Source organism: Podarcis muralis, chromosome 17 (genome assembly GCF_964188315.1).
Source record: "Podarcis muralis chromosome 17, rPodMur119.hap1.1, whole genome shotgun sequence".
Taxonomy (NCBI): domain Eukaryota; kingdom Metazoa; phylum Chordata; class Lepidosauria; order Squamata; family Lacertidae; genus Podarcis; species Podarcis muralis.
In genome coordinates, this window is record NC_135671.1 from 22,902,080 (window position 1) to 22,922,505 (window position 20,426).

Consider the following 20,426-nt stretch of genomic DNA (forward strand, 5'->3'; position numbering starts at 1 on the left):
CACTACCCCCCCCTTTAGGGTGAATTCTTTTTGCACTCATCTGCCTATTATTATTATTAATAGTAGTACTATTATTATTTACTTAACCACCATCCCTGAGATATAGCACAGCTCCAGAAGATTTTACTGAGTTAGGCAAAGCCTGAAGCTGGAGAAAAGGCATTCTTGAGTGGAAGGCTGCTGAATAGAGAACTATTTAATTTCTTTTTAGCTGGGTTTTTCATCAGCAGTGCTTGTTATTTCAGCTCAACCAAGCATTAGGAGCCTCCATTGCTTTTCCACATGGCATGGCTGCTCTTACATTTAAAATCCCCTCTCTTTAGTGGAAAACTTCCATAGTAACTCTGGAATGCTAAGGAGTGCATTGGGGCTTACAGGCTGTACTTGACCCACTTAAACCCCTCTTTAAAAATATATATCAAAATATCAAAAAATGAGTTGTAAACTGAGAGATACTTCCAGAATGGACTGTTTCTAGAACAGAGACTGAATAAAGGCTTTCGAATAAGGAAAACTACTGCAGGGTCACCACTGAACCCATACATTCTTAAAGGAGATATTATTCTTTTCTGATATATTCCTCCTCCTTGCAGAAAATATTAATTAGAACTAGGTTGGCAGGAGCAGGGACCGAGCAACGGGAGCTCACCCCGTCACGGGGATTCGAACCGCTGACCTTCTGATAGGCAAGTCCTAGGCTCTGTGGTTTAACCCACAGCGCCACCTGCGTCCCTTACTTGCAATTAAACATGCACAGGACTGCCCCTTTGTACCTTAGCTCTTGAGTCGCATCCTTGGCCGACTGCTAACACTGTTCTTATATGGCAGGAGTGGGGAATGTTTCCAAGTGCTTATGGGCTACAGCTCCCAGCATCCTTGGCCATTGGTCATGCTGGCTGAGGGCCTGATGAGAGCTGGAGTCCAACCTTTGTGGTACAGTACTGAGTCCTTTCATAAAAGCTAAGAAAGAGCTGGGTCTAAATATAGGCCAATATGTGCTTTGGATTGAATGTCAATATGACATGAAAGCATTAGTAAAATACGATACTTCAACAACACAGGGAAATGTTGGCAGGCCTATATTTTTAAAAGCATAAAAGCAAGAAAGGTGGTTTTAATTTGCTCCAGTGCGTAGACTGCCTTATAGTTTGGGGTTTGTCGCTTGGATTCAAATCTACCCAGAAGTTCACTGGTGCAAATGAAAACAAGGGCATACCCATCAGTAGCATGGAGATTACTCAAAAGGACTTGCTTTTGAATTTTGCCCTCGGGTCAAGTTCCCAGGCAGCACCAATAAGGAATCTGTAATAGTAAGAATAATATATTCCGGTATATATTGCTGAACTTCAAGATCGATTTTAAAAAAATAGTAGCAAATATAATACTTAACATTTTTTAAAGTAGCCCCCTGCCCTGTGATGGATAAACTAGAGAAATGGCAAAGCTCTTAGATATATTTATCACACACTTGAGAAGTCAAACGTGAATAGTGCCTTTGAGCCAATTATTTCTGACTTTCACTTTGTGCTTCAGGTGACCTCTTGTGGCGAGCCATAGATCTTGCAATAACATGGTTGTTTTGCTGCTTCATTGCCACGGGGATTCTTCCAGCAGTGGCCCCGATTTCAAAATATCTTTGCATTCACAGAGCTGGTGTATTTATTGTCCTTAAAGCAAAAATGGCAAGTGTTTTGTAGTGTTTTGAATGTATTTGGATTGATTAAATCCTGAAAGGTGGTTAAGCTGTTCAGCTTGCCTAAGTTACACGTTTTCATCTGGGGAATGGTTTTAAAAAGAGGGTTGCTTGCCATTTTTCTGAAAATAGCACGCCCCTTTTAGACCATTGTGGTTTGCTGTGGGAAAATGTCAGCTCCATCAGTGCGTTAAGGAGCAGCTTTAGATGGCAACCCTTTTAGATGATGTGTTTTTACAGGGATGCGGTGCTTTCCAAAACAGTGCTTAGAAATGTGGGACCGCTGAGCATTGTTTGATTCAGCTATCAGTAAATTAATGGACCCAGTTCAACACTGTAGCTCAGAAGCAATGAATGGCGCCTTGAATTCCTTCTGCTCCCAGGCCTGTAATCTGCATCCTTTAATTAGCCTGCCTTTATTTTGGCCGATGCCTAATGAGTGGCAGTACTTTGGTTCGTGCCAAAGACAGAAAGTGCTGCACTAATTTCCTCATGCTCGTTTTTCAACAACCACATTTTTCAGGTAGTAGTATCTCAGAAAGCGGGAAGATCATTCAGTGCAAATGCTTGCACTCACGCAAGATCCCTTATGCCTCAACATTTTTAATGAATTAGCAAGAGTATCCAGACGTATGGGCTGCCAGCACCAAGGATGCTTGCAGCTTAATACTGTAGAGCAGGCATCCCCAAACTCAGCCCTCCAGATGTATTGGGACTACAATTCCCATCATCCTTGACCACTGGTCCTGTTAGCTAGGGATGATGGGAGTTGTAGTCCCAAAACATCTGGACGGCCGAGTTTGGGGGTGCCTGCTGTAGAAGGACCGTCCAGATGTTGTAAATGGGTTTTTGGCAACAGGTTCCCTTTTAAAATAACTGGTTGTATTTTCTGTGGAAAGGGTCCATCAGGATTAAGTGAGGGGAAAATGCAGACTACCAGTTTGATGCCAACATATGGAAGCTGTGGGGAATTTCCATGCACGAGGAGCACAGATCAAACAATAAGCACCCATCTGGAAGCAACCAAACTTCCATTATACTGGAGGAGCTTACAGAGCAAGAAGTACATTGAGTTACACAAAAACACATGGCTAAGAGTAACAGCTAGGGTCTATTGTGTTGTGTGGCAAACTTAAACCTTGGAACTTCCAGCTTATTCTGACCTCCGCCATTTTCTCTCCCACAAGGCCAGAACTGAGACAACCTTAAAGGAACCTATTCAGAGATGAGCCTTACTGATTTTAATAAGACATGTAGTACAACTCTATACATACCCACCTGGAATTAAGTCACACTTCTTTAAATAGTAAGTGCACGTAGGATTTCAGTCTTATTCCACCCCCAAAAACAGCCCAATATTCTTTTTCTATGTTTCCCGTTATTGTGATTTCCCTCTGTGCTGCCACCTGGTGCCGTTTCCCTCATTACGCAACTAGGGTTGCGGCGCTCATCTTGTTTCAGGGCGAGGGAGACGGCATTTGTCCACAGACAGTTTTCCGGGTCATGTGGCCAGCAGGACTAAACTGCTTCTGGCACAACGGACAACGGAACACTGTGACGGAAAACAGAGCACATGGAAATGTCGGTTACCTTCCCGCCACAGTGGTACCTATTTATCTACCTGCACCGGCATGCTTTCAAACTGCTAGGTTGGCAGGAGCTGGGACAGAGCAGCGGGAGCTCACCCCGTCACCGGGATTCGACCTGCCGACCTTCTGATCGGCAAGCCACTCAGTGGTTTAGACCAGAGCGCCACCGCATGTGGTGTGTAGTGGTTATACTAAGACCTGTGTTTCAGTTCATGTATTGCTTCAGAAAGTGCAAGGTAGCTGGATTCACCTTTAAATGCAAACTAAATTGAATTTCTCTCCTGACGTACTTAAATGGTTATTGTGAGCCTATGTACACCACATTGAGTTGCTTGGAGAAACGTGGGATATAAATGTAATGATCATCATCAGAATGGTGCAGGGACATGGCAATGTGTCGGCCTGGTTGCCTTCTCAACAGGGCAAAGTTGAGATCCCTTAGTTATTTGCCCAAATGTATTGGCCCATCACTGATGAAACCAAGAAAACTGCCAATGCAGTGCAACCAGTTGCTTTAGTAAACCCCATTAACACTTTCACACAAAAATAGCTGAGGAAGGGAGAATTTTTTGTGAAACTCAACCTTCTCTTTCCAGCTCACCACTATTCCTGATGTTCTTTAACTTGAGATTGCTCTACATTAACTATATCTCCTATTCTGGTGTATTTCAGGAGTATAGTCACGTTGCCAGCAGAAATGGAAAACAGCAGAATAGTCCCCTTCTAACCCCAGTTGGCTGCTCATAGAGCATCAAATTAAAACTTGTGTCATAATCTAGAGGCACCAACACTGGCCAAATGCCTCATATGCTTTAATGCCATATCTCGGACTTTTTAAATAGCATTTGCACTGAAGCAGCATAGCAGAGAAGTTGTTTAACTGATAAAAGATGATAAAGACACAAACACTTCCTGTTAGTGTCAGAGTTTTGGCAGGGATGGGATTCCATGGGGACTGCATTATAACTTTTGTAGTGGGTAAATGCTTCAAATTGTCTTGACAACAGCTGGGCCTCATTCATAACATTAGTTTCACATTATCTTTCTAGTTTTAGATACCATTGAAAATCCTGACTGTCCTAACTCAAATACTTCTGTCCTCTTTAAAGTTCCTCTGTTTATCTAAGCAGTTCAGTTTGTTAACTGAAGAATGAAAACTTACTTTGCCTGCGTCATTAAGAAATCCAGCCCTAGCATTTGAAGTGCTTTCAGTTTTCCCCAATTGATACTGAAATATAAATTCCATTCTACGTGGCACCCTAAGAACTATGACTTTTTTCTCCATAAAAGAAGATGGTGTTAATGGGTTATTTTAAAAAATAAAAATCATTACATGTACAGTGGTACCTTGGTACTCGAAAGACTTGACTCCTGAACAAATAGGCTCCCAAATGCCACAAACCCAGAAGTGAGTGTTCTAGTTTGCGAACATTTTTCAGAACCCGAATGTCCGACGCTGCTTCTGATTGAGTGCAGGAAGCTCCTGCAGCCAATCGGAAGCCGTGTCTTGGTTTTGGAACGGTTTCGGGAGTTGAATGGACTCCCGGAACAGATTTAAGTTCGAGGACCAAGGTACCACTATATGTGTGAATCCTGTTACTTAGCACAGCTCAGATGTGAGTGGTGTTGCCTAAGCTATACTGTGAACCTTAGAATATAATGTGATATGGTTTGTGCAGAAATAAGTGGCACAGCAGAGGGATATTCCCAGAACCTTATTTTGTGCAAAAACCTTCCTATTAATAGAATGTTCCTGGCTTTTCTGTATTTCTTTTTTTAAGCTAAGCATGCTGATAGGTATTTTTGAGCATCACTCCTGTCCCAAAACATGTGACAGAAATAAATGTTAGTTTGAAACATGGAGAAGAAACTCCCAAGTTGGATTTGTGGAAAAGCTTCAGGCATATTCCCCCCTCGCTCTGGGTGACTGGTCATTAGGGTCAATTTCACACGACTTTGCCTTGACCTGTGGGTTAGGCCCAACCCAACTGCAGTCAGAGTATAAAGAGGTACTTTTTAATTGCTGCAACATATGTTCAAAGAACTGGCGAGCCCACAGTAGGCCAGAGCTACTTGACAGGCAGTCTTGAGCAGGTGGTGAATGAATTAGGTAACCTATTTTATTGTACACGTATCAATCCAATTGTTATCCCATCCATCTTCTCAAGCCAACATAGGGATCCTGTCAGCCCCAACTCAGCCGTGCCCATTAGACTTCATTGCTTCTCTCCACGGATGAAGCTAATTGGTCCACAACTTTGGATTTGCAAACATTCTTCCCATGCTTTATTATCCCTTGTTTAGGAATCTGGAAGCAATGATGATAAAAACAAGATTCCTTTGGATTACAAGGATAAGACAGGCCTAGGAGCCAGGAGGTATAAATTATGTAGGAGTAACTGAGCCCTTTCCAATGCTTCCTCTCTCTCTCTCTCTCTCTCTCTCTCTCTCTCTCTCTTTTTTTTTTTTTTATCAAAGCCTTGAAATAACTTCCCTTCTGCCATGCTCACCTTTAAGGTTTTCATTACCTTGGCACCATCTGTTCATTCCTTCTAGTTTTGCCTCATTGATTCCTTCTCCAAGCGAAACAAAAAAATAATAATCCTTTTTTGGTTCATGAAAAATGCTGATCTACTTTCATGATCAGGAATAAGGGATGAAATGTTTTGGAACTGGGAGTAGCCTAGAATAGTAGACTCCCCGTGGTGTGTGATTTGGAAAGGGCAGGCACATTCCTGTGTCACCAGATAATCCTACCCCATAAGAAAAATAAAATGTGTCATGCTAGAGAGATACCAGCTGTTTGTTGGATAACTTTTCAAACAGACTCTTACCCTGTCATTTGAAATAAGAATATTGTCCCATTGCAATTAGTACAAGAGTTGAAACGGGATAGTTTTGAGCTTTTGGATTTCAGATTTCATATCCTTGGAGAACCCTTTGCATATTGTAAGCAAAAGAACCTCCACTATGTTCTATCTAGAGCACAAGCTTAAAGGTAAAGGTAAAGGGACCCCTGACCGTTAGGTCCAGTCACAGACGACTCTGGGGTTGCGGGTCTCATCTCGCTTTATTGGCCGAGGAAGCCGGCGTACAGCTTCCAGGTCATGTGGCCAGCAAACCACAGCTGCGCACGGAAATGCCGTTTACCTTCCCGCACTTTGACGTGCTTTCAAACTGCTAGGTTGGCAGAAGCAGGGACCGAGATTAAAAGATGACACTGGAAATGTAAAACAAAACCAAAAGAAAACAAGACACTTAACGGCATTCCACATGCTGCTTCATGTTTCAACTGACCCAGACCACAGTCACCATGTATTGAACACCTATAGAGATCCTCGATCCATAATATAGTAAAGCTGCAAGCATGAGTGATATAACCTGATTTACGTGAGATACCAACTTGCATAGAACCTCACATGGGTTTTTCTCGCATCCCTGGTGCAACATTTAAATTGGGTCTTAGTTTGTCCACAGCAGTGGCCAGGCATGTTGAATCTAGCTGTCGTGTCATGCATAGTGAGTCATGCCATACCATATATTTGCACATTGCAGGGGAAGAAACATAACAATGGAAAACCTGTCTTTCAGTCTGTTTGGTTTACAGAGCTGCTCTTCATGGAGCTGTTCTTATTCTGGGAACCGGGACCAGTTCCAGGTTTGAGTGGTCCCTAGGCATTGTGCTCTTGAGAAAGCCTCCTCATCTATCAGTAGGTCCTGGAGGTTTTACTTGGCTGTGGCAGCAGCAACACTCTAAGTAGCGTCAGATCAATGTGATGTTGTGGTTGGAATGTCACCATATGTCAGGTGTGCATGCAGGAGCCAGGCCCTGTGACCAATAGGATTTTGCAGAACTGGGGCTTTCCTAAGTTTGTTCTGAAGAGGCAACGTGCGGCCACACAGGTGAGGCTGATTGGTAATTCACAACACCTGGTGGCAAGAGACGGGAAGGGGTATAAGGTCAGCATTTTCCTTCGGCTCTTTGCCACAGCAACATGTTCCCTGCCTTGCTTCTTGATCCTTGGACCCCTGACTTTGTGACTCCTTGCTCCTGGATCCTCGGACCCCTGACTTTGTGACTCCTTGCTCCTTGATCCTCGGACCCCTGACTTTGTGACTCCTTGCTCCTTGATCCTCGGACCCCTGACTTTGTGACTCCTTGCTCCTTGATCCTCGGACCCCTGACTTTGTGACTCCTTGCTCCTTGATCCTCGGACCCCTGACTTTGTGACTCCTTGCTCCTTGATCCTCGGACCCCTGACTTTGTGACTCCTTGCTCCTGGATCCTCGGACCCCTGACTTTGTGACTCCTTGCTCCTTGATCCTCGGACCCCTGACTTTGTGACTCCTTGATCCTTGATCCTCGGACCCCTGACTTTGTGACTCCTTGATCCTTGATCCTCAGACCCCTGACTTTGTGACTCCTTGCTCCTTGATCCTCAGACCCCTGACTTTGTGACTCCTTGCTCCTTGATCCTCGGACCCCTGACTTTGTGACTCCTTGATCCTTGATCCTCAGACCCCTGACTTTGTGACTCCTTGCTTCTTGATCCTCGGACCCCTGACTTTGTGACTCCTTGCTCCTTGATCCTCGGACCCCTGACTTTGTGACTCCTTGCTCCTTGATCCTCGGACCCTTGACTTCTTGACTCCTTGCTTCCTGACCCTTGGCTTCTTGACTCCTGGCTTCCTGACTCCTGGTTTCTGGAACCCTGCCATCTTGCCCCCGGTCCTGACGTCCCCTGCCATGACTTTGATCACCCGTGAACTGAACCATGACACCATAAGACCTGGAAGACCATGGTTCCAATCCCCATTCAGCCATGAAGCTCACTAGGTGGGCTTGGGCCAGTCACTCACTCTCAGCCTAACCTACCTTTGGGGAAGAGGACAGCTTATGTATGCCAGTGCACTGTCAGCAATGGGATCTGTCATGGCAATGGGCCCCTGGCAATTGAACTGCTTGAATACCACTGTTTTAAGGCTTCCGTGGGAATTAACCTGCAGTGTAGAGCCTTGTTCTCCAGCATCTCCATGCTGAGAGGTGATCCACTGAGGACCAAGACAACCATTTTGATCCTTTTCATATTTTTGGCCCAGGAGTCAGTAGCATGCTGTATTCTTTCAAATGCCTTATTTACGTATGGATTTCATTTCAAGATGGTTGCAGCTCTTGCTTTTCAGGCATGTGTTGAAATATTCGAAATCATATTTGAATTTTAGAGTTGGAATATATACCATGAGGGCCATCTAAGCCCCTGGAATGCAGGAATCTTTTTCCCAATGTGGCACTCAAACCCATGGCCCTAAGATTAAGAGTCTTGTGCTCTACCAACTGAACTATTCCTATGCATACACCACCAACAACCTTCTTGTTATGTTACCTCTGGCTTGCTTAAACAGTTCAATACAGCAATTTCCTTCAAGGAATAGCTAAATCGCCTCCCACCCCCCAAAATGTGGGGACAATAGGTAATCTTGCTTATCTATATTGCAGGTATTTTAATAGATGTTGAGAAGCTGTGCTGCAGAAATCCACATAGTTGTTATGAGGGGTATGTTCCTGAGTCAAATAATAGATTAGATTTTTGCTCACTTATAGTAAATGGCCATCTGTTCAGAATCTTGGAAGGTCAGGCCTTGATGGAATCATTCATTTCATATGGCCACCTCTGCAAAAGCATGTAAAAAGCAAAATCTGATTAATGCCAGAATACCAGGGTTACTTTTCTCACAGCACTCAGGAAAAATGGCATTATTATGGCTAGAGGAGAATTTTGTTTGGTCTGCATATGTGATGAGGCTGGAGAAAGCAAGCTTAGGTGTACTGGAGCAGGCATAAACACACCTGTAAGGAAGATTTTGAGTGTGGCTATTGGTTTGTAGGAGGGAGCAGAAAGAGAGAGGCTGTCTTCTGTCCTACCCTATGATGAGCTGAGGCTCTTCGGGCCAAGAGGAGTTGAAGACACTGCCATCTGGCATAAAAGGGGCTGCAAACACCCTGAGATTTAGGGGACCATACCACAGCATATTTGGGCAATCTGAATGAATATACAGGTTGGAACATTCCTACCTTTTAGATTCCACACTTATCCAAATTTTGTGGTGCAGTTATTGGCTTTTGTATTTTAAATGGCGTATTTTGGGATAAAATACCTTTAGAAATGCGTGTGTTGAGATAAAATACATGTGTAAAATGTATTTTGCGATAAAATGCAAATTTAAATGTGACTTTTCATGCTTTACTTTTTAATTCACATAAGTGGTACCTCAGGTTACATACACTTCAGGTTACATAGGCTTCAGTTACATACTCCGCTAACCCAGAAATAGTGCTTCAGGTTAAGAACTTTGCTTCAGGTTGAGAACAGAAATTGTGCTCCGGCGGCGCGGCAGCAGCAGGAGGCCCCATAACTAAAGTGGTGCTTCAGGTTAAGAACAGTTTCAGGTTAAGTACGGACCTCCGGAACGAATTAAGTACTTAACCCGAGGTACCACTGTTTATGAGGAAACAGGACGGAAGTGAACCAACCAGTACAAAACTGACGCGGATCAGAAATAGACCGATATGACTATCCCTGCTTCTCCCCTATTCCATCACATCCCATGTTCCACTGAATGTGTCTTGCAAACTTTCCCTGAAAGGCATATGAAATGGGTTCATTCCTACTTTGAGGCTTGTTTGTGTACTCAAAAGATTTCTATGCTACCTTTCACCAAAAATGGTCACAAGGAGGTTTACAACACGTATTTTGGAATATGGTTTGTCTGTTTGTTCTCTGTAGGTTTAGCTGCTTCTTGAGGCATGAGAGTTCCCAATGGGGGTGGGGGGAGGTCTTCGACAACTTTGGGATGCTGGCCACCATTTTGAATCAAAATGGCAGACCCAAAGATGACTTTGGTGTAGCTTCAGCCAATTTTTGGCATGACAGGTCCAAACTTATAAATTACACTGTCCATTTAAAAATCGTAGTATTTATTATTATTATTATTATTTGCTTCTAAAAATACCTGGGCAGCACCAAGATACTGGATTCTTACCACAGACTTAGATTCAAATCCCTGCTTAGTCCTGAAGCACTCTGTGCTAATCAATATCTCAGCCTAGCCTACCACACAAAGCTGAGGATTAACTGGTCTTGACTCAGAGTAGACCTGTTGAATACCATGTGTGGCATTGAGCGCCTTGGAGGAAAGGCATAATATTTAAAATGTGGTGAATGTGTTCAGAATATGTGGATGGATAGATAGATAGATAGATAGATAGATAGATAGATAGACAGATAAAACTTTATTCGCATTAGCCAATGGCCATAGCAACAGTAAAGCATCACAGTATATGCAGAAAAGGTGTGCTCCCCATGACCCAGTGGACTGGAAGATAAGGCCCAAATATTTGAAAGCTTTGACCTGTTTGATTGGCTTATTGTCCATACGCCAACTGTGGGGCCTATATTTTCTTGAGAGAACCGTAACTTTGGTTTTCTGATAGTTTACGACCAGGTGTTCTCTCTGGCAATACACTGAGAATTCTCTTATCAATCTTTTTAGGCCTATTTTTGTTTGGGATAAGAGAACTGCATCATCAGCATATAATAGTACAGAGATTGGTTTTGAGGTCAGTTTAGGGGCATGGAACTCTGGAGATGTTAGACACTGGACCATGTCGCTTATGTATAGGTTAAAGAGTCCCGGAGCTAAAATGCATCCTTGCTTGACTCCCCTTGTGGCTGGTACAGATCCTGTAAGTTGGCCATTTGTAGAGCAACACACTTTCAGCACAGTGTCTTTATAAAGGCAGTTAATCAGATATAATAATCTTGTCTATGCTTGAGGTGTACTCATGAGATATTCATATATATTATTTCTCCCTCTTCATTCCAGGTGCTTTTATAATCTGCTGGACTCCAGGATTAGTCTTGCTGCTCCTCGATGTTTGCTGCCCGCAGTGCAATGTCCTGGCATATGAAAAATTCTTCTTGTTACTTGCTGAATTCAACTCTGCCATGAACCCCATCATCTACTCTTACCGGGACAAGGAAATGAGCGCGACCTTCAAACAGATCCTTTGCTGTCAGCGGAACGAAAATGCCAACGGCCCAACAGAAGGCTCTGACCGATCAGCCTCATCGCTCAACCACACCATCTTGGCAGGAGTGTGTAGTAATGATCACTCTGTGGTTTGAAATTGAACTGAAAGGGGTTTTTTTTGTTTTTCTTTTTTTAAGGAAACAAAAACAAGACACCCACACATGAGAATTTAGTGCAGGGTGGATTACTAGTTATAAAACAATTGACAACATTGTTGGAGGTCTTGGAAGCAGAGGAAAATAACAATTTTACTAAGCTCTACTTTAATCACTAATGGACGATAGTACTTTATTCACCAGTGCCCAGTCCACAAAAACTGCCCAGTCTTTAGAAGCCTCACTGTTGTTTTGTTTTTATCTTCTGCATGGTGAAAGTAGAAAACAAGCTACTTACACTGGGAAGCTGACAAACGTTTGGGAAAGCCATTTTTAAAGCTACTCATAACTAGCCTTCATCAGATGATATTTTTGTGATGGCCCTAACTGAAAGCATCTCCAATTAATTAAGCTTAATAACTGCTTCGGTGCCTTCTCATTTAGAAATTTAGGCTTCCTCGTTGTTGTTGTTTTTAAAATGCATTTCATTAATAATTATCCCCATCAGCATGCTTTGTGATGGACATTTTCAGGGCAAGGACAGAAACCTGTTGTAGCCGTCATTTTTATTTACACTGCCAATAACAATGAAAAACACCTGTTTTACTACTACAGTTGTCAATATAGCGGCTGGGAAATGAATGTCTTTCCCTTGATTTACTAGAGTTTGGAAGCAGGCTTGTTACAGATATGGATGTGCTTAATTCTCACACTGAAATCGGTGGGAATTAAGAGTTGTTTGGTGACTGGCTATATTGCCCCCAAGACATTTACCATTCTTTAGTAAAGAATTAAGCAATCTGCGTGACATATACTGGAAGTTTTAAGAAGTTTATCGTGGCCAGATCTTATGGTGGATTATAAAATTCTGAAAGAGCCACCTTCAAATTGGCTAAGGTGAAGCATGACCATGTGTATGTTTTTTAAGTGTATTTGTAGTGTCAAGTCTTCTAATTAAAGGGATTTTACTTTTGGGGAAAAGTAAAACTTTTTTTTAAAGAAGGAATTTTCTTCGCTGTTTTGCACAGAGTGGGAGATATTTCTTTTTGATTTTTCATATTGCTTAGGGCTGGGATGTATTTGGCCAGTTTTCCTCCTACTCGCCCTAAAAAAGCCTGTGACAGGATTGAGGGGGATGACAGATTTATCTAGTTTCGGTGGGGAATGCTTAATCTAGTGGGGATATCGCCGTCTTTTCTTTATTTATAAAGCCACTGGCTGTGAGAATGGCAACAGCAGGCCTCTCTCCACTCATGCCAGGACTGGATCTCATATTCTGTTCATTGAGTTTCAAATGGCAGTGGGTAGAGAGATGGAACTTACCATCACCCTCACAGACAGTGTATTTTAAGATGAAGGAAAAGGCAATTTTACTATGGTAGGCAACTCTCGCCGGAAATCAGATGAACCAATTCAGTCACCCCTCCCCGCCCCCACACACAAAAAAGTCACCCCACATTTGCTACCTAAGAAAGAGGTGGCAAATTCTGAGTGCTTTTGCACCTCGGCCCTAATTTTCCTTGTCATCCAACTATTTCCTTGACTCAAAGTCCAATTTGTTTAGTTTTGATTTTTGTTTTAGAGGCAACATAAATCAGTATCACAATGAAAATGTGTTAGTATTCCGTTCCTACAAACAAGATTTGTTATTTAGAAAAATGGATTTAGAGTTAAGCCTTTGCTTTTGTTACTGTAATCTCTTGATGGAGATTAAATATAAAGAGCTCTCTATAGCAAAGGCTAAGGGTTAAAAAAAAGGAAAAAAGAATTTGGGACCGTTGTGATATTGGTGTAGCTCGCTACATCAGTAACAAATTTGCAGGCCTTCTGTGCTGAGAATCTGCGTACATCGGACAGAACATTTGCTTGAGACCTTTGCTTAAAATAGATCCCTCATTCTAATGTTCTGGAGCAACACATTCAAGATAGTACCATGTTTGTGAGGTAGAGTATGTAGATTTCTAAGAACAACGTATAGCAATGTCAAAAAGGTAAAGAGTATGTACAAACATAGAATATTTAGTGATATCCTAAGTGAAAGTAACAGAGAAGTGTGGCTCATCCTACCAAAAATTACCCAGAAATCACCTGCCAGTTAACCAAAAGTTTGTGAGATGGCAAATATGAAATGAAATTAAAAGCAATGAACCCATTGTTCTTTACTTATGTAATTTGCCTAATGAAGAAGTCAGACTGTTAGAAATTTTTTTTTAATGCCCTCCATGCTAAGCCACTAATAAAGTTCTCTCGATGAATATGTAATGTTTGATGTACATGTGCCTGTCATCATTCACTGGATTTGTTTGGCATCCCTCAACCAAGCAGAACTAAAATGTTCCTCTATACTACAACTATAGAAATCGTATAAATGGCTTAGAAGCCACTTTGGCAATTAAGCAGTTTATAAATAAGTAGAAAAGTAGTTATATCCAGAACAGTTGTGGCAATAAGATGTGTAGGCAAGACTCTACAGTCCCTTGGTGTTTGGACAGCTTAGTTCTTGAACATTTTGGCTCCCAAACATTGAAAACCCGTAAGTGACTGTTCTGGTTTGCGAACTATTTTTGGAAGCCAAATCTTCAATGGGGCTTCCGCGGTTTCTGATTGGTTCCTGCAGCCAATCAGAAACCGCGCTTTGGTTTTTGAACGTTTTGGAAGTTGGGACTTCCAGAATGGATTCCATTTGACTTCCAAGGTACGACTGTACATACTGTAATGTATACACAAAGGGAACACAAAACCTCACACCCAAGAACTGATATGGAAATGTTAAGAACTGAGCTTAAGATTGAAAGATGAGAAACCGATAGGAACCGAAACTGACAGATGCACTCATCCCTAGCTTCACCTCACTATTCATCTACCTCTTCTGCGATTGTTGCTGTAGCATTAAATCTTCTCTAGCGAAAAGCAAGCAGACCTTCAACCCATCTTGCATGTCACTGCACCTCCCTCCTCCTTGTGCTGCCCTATGAGTTGTAGAGTTATTGGTAGAGTTTGGACAGCTGTCCGCAGGCACATTGACTCATGCGGTCACCTGCTCCTACAAGAGCCATCCTTACTGTCTCACAAACACAGAACATCAAAGCACATTGTGGGCAGCTGTAGAGAATGTTAACTCCATTGCTTGTTTATCAGCGTTCATAAGGAACTCCCTCCCCGCTTGTGTTTTGTTGGCAAGCATGAATGAACTGGGAATGTTCTTAGTAATTCTATTCCCAAAGGCAGCCCAACACTTCAGTATGTCGCTGAAGAAAGAGGAGGTGATCCTCAAGGGAGAAGGGAGGCCCACCTAAGGGCCAACTCTTCATATGATGGCATGCCTCTTCTCTCTCGGTAGCAGAAATGCAGATTCCAAGGCTGCTCTCAGATCTTTCGCACAGAGCGACCTCTGAAGAAATAACAATCTGGCAGGCTAGATCAAAATAGAAAGGCCAAGTGTAGTGGTTAGCAAATGGTTTCTCAAATGTCAAGATTAAAAACCAGTTGACTGTGCACATCACACACAAGAATTCTTCCAGATCCACCCCATCTTTGTGTCCCTTTAAGACTTGTAGCATGATTGCGTTTAGTGTAATATATCTGTTTCTTAGAACTGTGCTAGCCCCAACTCCCAATGAACGCACAACCTCTGACACATAAGGGATGCATCTTGTATAAATGTGACAAAAGTGCATTCATTCCAATGGGTCCTTCCATTTATGGAAGGCTGTTTGCTCCAGCAGATGCTTCTATTGTCACCTTCTTTGCAGCGGCATTATTTACAGAAGTCATTGACAGTTCTAGTGTGCAAAAGCAGCAGCAGCTTCTGTTTGAGCAATGGTAGTGGCTGTTCCTCTCTCTGTGTGTCCCCAAAACCCACAACTTCCTTCCAAGCACTCTGAAAGGTGCGCCCAAAATTACTTGAAGAGGCATCCCCCTTGCATGGACAAGAGGGACAGCATACAGTGGAACTTCATGTTACATACCACCCCCCTTGCGAACGCTTCGGGTTACAAGCTCTGCTAACCCGGAAGTAGATGCTCCCAGTTGTGAACTTTGCCCCGGGATGCAAGCGGAAGTCACAGCACAGCAGCAGCAGGAGGCACCATTAGCAAAAGCGCGCCTCATGTTACGAGCGGTTTTGGCTTAAGAACGGACCTCCGGAACGAATTAAGTTCATAACCAGAGGTACCACTGTATTGAACATACACAATCTGCATCTTTTGAGTGGAGCAAAAAACTTGTGAAGATGCATGGTCCAAATAGCATGAGAAGACAAATAAATGGCCTTCTTCTTAGGGCTATGCTTTAAGCAGGTCACTTCCAGATGACCTGTTTATTGAGTGTTCATCCTTGTTTGTTTGCAGGAAGGCTATACAGCATACTATCAAACAGTAGTTATTCCACACTTTCCAATGTAGTTCCCCATGCCTGGAAAAAAAATCCATTGGAAAAAGCAGATTTGTTGTTCAATAGCACCAAATCCACTTTAACTGCACAAAATTAATTTTGCAGGTATGCTGTTGAATCTCACCCACAAAAATACCAACAGCTTCAAAGTGCCCACAGTCACCTGCCCAGCTGGATAGATGTTTAAATCAAGCCTTAAAGAAGATTGGGGAACTTGTTGGAAGGACTATAATGTGTTACCTTGGTTTTAAAGTGTGTGTTTGCTCTTTCTTGGCTCAGTTTTCAGGCAGCTCATCCGCACATTCCAGTGTTAATCCCTACGTATATGTGCTTTCCTATTTTACATGATCCATTTTATACTTGAGCTCAGTTTTATAAATATAGATCAAAGATGTTACGGTTTTATTAAAAATTCCTTTGAAGTTCACGTAACAGTACTTGACGTGACGGTATCAGAAGAATGTGTGCTGTTTAAATTCACCTAGGCTTCTTGGATTTAAGCTGGTTGTGTGATGAAATGCCCCCTGAATTTCATATAAACTTTAACTCTGCTCTGCTCAACACTCCCTGCTGAAACATCCTTTCTAGGGAGGGGGGAAAAAGTGGTTCAAAAAGTGTGTGCTGAAGACTGACTCACACATTACCAATGTGATGCTAGAGCTACAAAAAGATTTCAGAATTATAAAGCGGTTCTAGTTTTTACTAGTTCCCCCTCTGTTTGGTCTAATAATGTAAATCTAATTTGTTTGTTAACCAGGGGGGTGTAGGAGTCATTACGGGAGGGATTCCACCCAATTTCAGCATCATTTTAATAACTGAATAACGTAGGTTGGTTGAATCACAAAAGACGTTCCCACATTATGGAGGAACCAAAAATGCATATCCTCCAACATTTTCCTGATAAAAATAGGGATGCCCTAATCAAGAAGAAGAAGAAGAAGAAGAAGGCCTGTACACAGGCCTGCCTTCAGATGGTTCGGGGGTCGGATAACTCCATACCCTCCAACATTTCTCCAATAAAATAAGGACATCCATGTAGACCCCAGAGTTTCATATATGGCAATGTGTGAAATGGTTTGGAACTGAGGTTGACAATATGAAAGTGTACTGTACACTAAATTTAAGCTGTGTTTAATAATAATCTAATATCAACTTTTATTTATAATATTCTGGTAAAGGTAAAGAGACCCCTGACCATCAAGTCCAGTCGCGGACGACTCTGGGGTTGCGGCGCTCATCTCGCTTTACAGGCCGAGGGAGCCAGCGTACAGCTTCCGGGTCATGTGGCCAGCATGACTAAGCTGCTTCTGGCGAACCAGAGCCACGCACGGAAACGCCATTTACCCTCCCGCCGGAGCGGTACCTATTTATCTACTTGCACTTTGACATGCTTTCAAACTGCTAGGTGGGCAGGAGCAGGGACCGAGCAACGGGAGCTCACCCCGTCATGGAGATTTGAACCACCGACCTTCTGATCGGCAAGTCCTAAGCTCTGTGGTTTAACCCACAGCGCCACCCGCGTCCCAATATTCTGGTAGCTAGGCCCAATTTCTGACTTTTGAACACAGATATCTCATAATAGTTCCCAACATTAAATGCACAAACTTACTGCTGTGAGCGGCAGCACTTTTCCAGGGATTCTGACAAAAGGTCCCTCTCCGTCACACCTGGAGATGCAAGGGATTGAACCTGCAACATTCTGCCTGTAAAGCTGGTCCTCTAGCACTGAGCTACGCTTAACAGTTATGGTTAATTCTGTGATTGCCTGTTTGGCCTTCGGCCGCCTCTGGAAGCCTGCCTCTTGCGTGCAATAAAACAGCTTGTGTGTGGTCTGAAAGGCCACACAAGGATAGTTGGATATCGACTTTGGAAGGAGATCTTTTGAACTCTGGTCCCCTTTAAAACTGGAGAACTTCATTTAGAACGTTCGGGAAACACGAGAGAATGAAATAAACAGATAGCTAAGCCATGGAGGATTTTTTAAAAAGCCACACAGGCCAAAACTATAAATTATTATATATTTTTTCTTGAAAATCATTGTGTCTCAGGATGAGGTCGCCCCACCCTGAGGTGCAGTGTATCTGATGGGGAATATCTCCTGCCAGGAAGCAGCTCGTCAATTAATATTTCTGTTAACCACAACGGTGACTGATCTCATTGGAAAAAACAGAGAGAAGTTCAGAGTGTTGCAAAGATGATGAAAATCAATGTAAAGCTGTCTTTTTTAAAACAAAGTTTATTAAAGCAAATAACATTTTTTGTGGGATGGGGCAGTTGTATTCAACACAGAACATTCCATTAGTGCGATAATTTCTCCTTATGCAATGGAACATTCTCCCCCTGTCCCTCCATGTTCCCTACTAGATCTGTTTTGGGTGCCCCCTACCCTCTGGAGCTGATCGGAGAGAGGGAGAGAAAGAGGTACAGAATTAATTGTTTTTTCTCCTTTTGCCAATAAGCGCTGTGGATTTCCTAGGTAATTGAACATCATGTTTTGCTCTCTTGGGAATTCTTACGGAAAGCGTTTGTGCGCGCATGTGTTTTGAGGCCCTCTTATGCCTTGCATCTGCCAGGAGAAGTATGCAACTCTCAGGGAGTGACATTCTACAGAGGAGAACTTCAGGGTGTTTGCTGTGTCCAGCTTGCTGAAAAACGGGTGTCTAGGATCAGTCAAATGGTTGGGATCCCAACACATTTTTGTAATGAATAGATCTCCTGTCGCAAACCCGGGAAGCTGCCAAGGAAGGTCAGCCACAGGCCACATTTATGTAACTTTAGCAATAGCATGAAACAATTCATAAATCTGTGTTAACAGTCTATGAGTGCACGGGAAAAGCTTCTGCCGCTCCTTGCCTTTGGAGCCATAAATCTTAATCTTGCAGAACCGCCAATGTTATAAGAACCACAACTTGGGAGTCCCAGGTGGGATTTTAAAAACAAAAAAACTGTCAGCGTTACACTATTTCTGCTCCCCTTGAAGCCAATAATACAATGGCGAACCTTTCAGGTGAAGCTGAGTGTTTCTCGAAAATGCACATACATAATCACCTCGTGTCACAGAACTATTTCCAGCATGGGACACAAAGCAGATGTTGCAAGTAGGGTAGCCAAAGTATAAGAGGTCAACTTTTTTTGGGAAACGAAGGGAAATTCTGCAGCAATGGTGCTGGACTGTTCTGAAATCTGCCTTGTTCATTGTGTTGAGATGCTCACTAAATAGCAGAGGGGTGTGTGTGTCTTAAAATCAGCTTGCCATTGGTCCCATTCAGATGATAATATCTCAGCTGATTAAGCCAATGATCACCGAAGAATTGATGCTTTTGAATTATGGTGCTGGAGGAGACTCTTGAGAGTCCCATGGAGTGCAAGAAGATCAAACCTATCCATTCTGAAGGAAATCAGCCCTGAGTGCTCACTGGAAGGACAGCTCCTGAAGCTGAGGCTCCAATACTTTGGCCACCTCATGAGAAGAGAAGACTCCCTGGAAAAGACCCTGATGTTGGGAAAGATGGAGGGCACAAGGAGAAGGGGACGACAGATGACGAGATGGTTGGACAGTGTTCTCGAAGCTACCGGCATGAGTTTGGCCAAACTGCGGGAGGCAGTGGAAGACAGGAGTGCCTGGCGTGCTCTGGTCCATGGGGGTCACGAAGAGTCGGACACGACTAAACGACTAAACAACAACAAATCTCAAGCTTTTCCCACCTCCTTGCAGCCCCTTCACCTCTTCTTTTAGGAAGCCATAACTAAACCAGGAAGTCTGGGTGGGAGTTGGGAAGTTGACTGGTTGTTTTGCCATTGTTTTGCCGAGTGTGGAGACGTTGGAAGGAATTGGTGAAGACAGACAAGATGCAATTTATGGACCACTTCAAAGGAGTTTTAGAAGCAAGAAAATCCTCTCTTGGGCTCAAGGGAGAGAAATGCATTGCATTGGATTTGATATGCATAAATAGCACTGCTTGTTAATAGTTGCCATGAAGAGTCATCTTCAAAACCTTGTGTGTGGAGTCTACTCCATCACTAGGGCTTCGAGGGTGAAACCGCTGCGTCACTCTGCATGATTCAGAAAAATAGCCAATTCCTTCAGTTCAATTCCTTGCTCATAGTTCAAATCCTGCTCGCAGATTCATCGTAGTACAATATTTCTTTAAGTAGTCCAAAAAAGGTTTCCATTCTTCCACAAAACAATTGTAACTAGGTTTTCTTAGGACTCAGCTAAATTAGTCAAAAAACAGTGTTTTGAATGTGTTATAAAAGTGCAACACCAGATGGTTCAGTAAAGCAAAAAAAAATTCTTAGCAATTTTCCATAGCACTTTTTTTCTTTTGTTATAACGATTTAATTTCTGACTTATTTATAGTGGGGGTTTTCCCCCTGTGTGTAGATACACCCTTATTTTAGCTGTTAGCTTTGCTGATTCCACATAGTCCATGGCGATACTTATCTATTTTTCTTTGGTGGGAACTTCTTCTTCCTTCCATGTTTGTGCATGCAAAATCCTAGTTGCATACATATACAGCTTAGTAATTGTTTTGGAACTTATATCACTATAATGCCTAAGAGAAA

General features: G+C 42.8%; 1 protein-coding gene across 1 annotated transcript in view; it reads left to right on the forward strand.

Moving 5' to 3' along the window:
- Nucleotides 1-13,730, forward strand: part of LPAR1 (lysophosphatidic acid receptor 1) — a 56,812-nt gene extending 43,082 nt beyond the window's left edge. Inside the window, exon 4 of the mRNA XM_028711933.2 lies at nt 11,167-13,730. Coding sequence (XP_028567766.1) covers nt 11,167-11,468 — 302 coding nt within the window. The 3' untranslated portion in view covers nt 11,469-13,730. The remainder of the gene's footprint in view (nt 1-11,166) is intronic.
- The last annotated feature ends 6,696 nt before the right edge of the window (nt 13,731-20,426 follow it).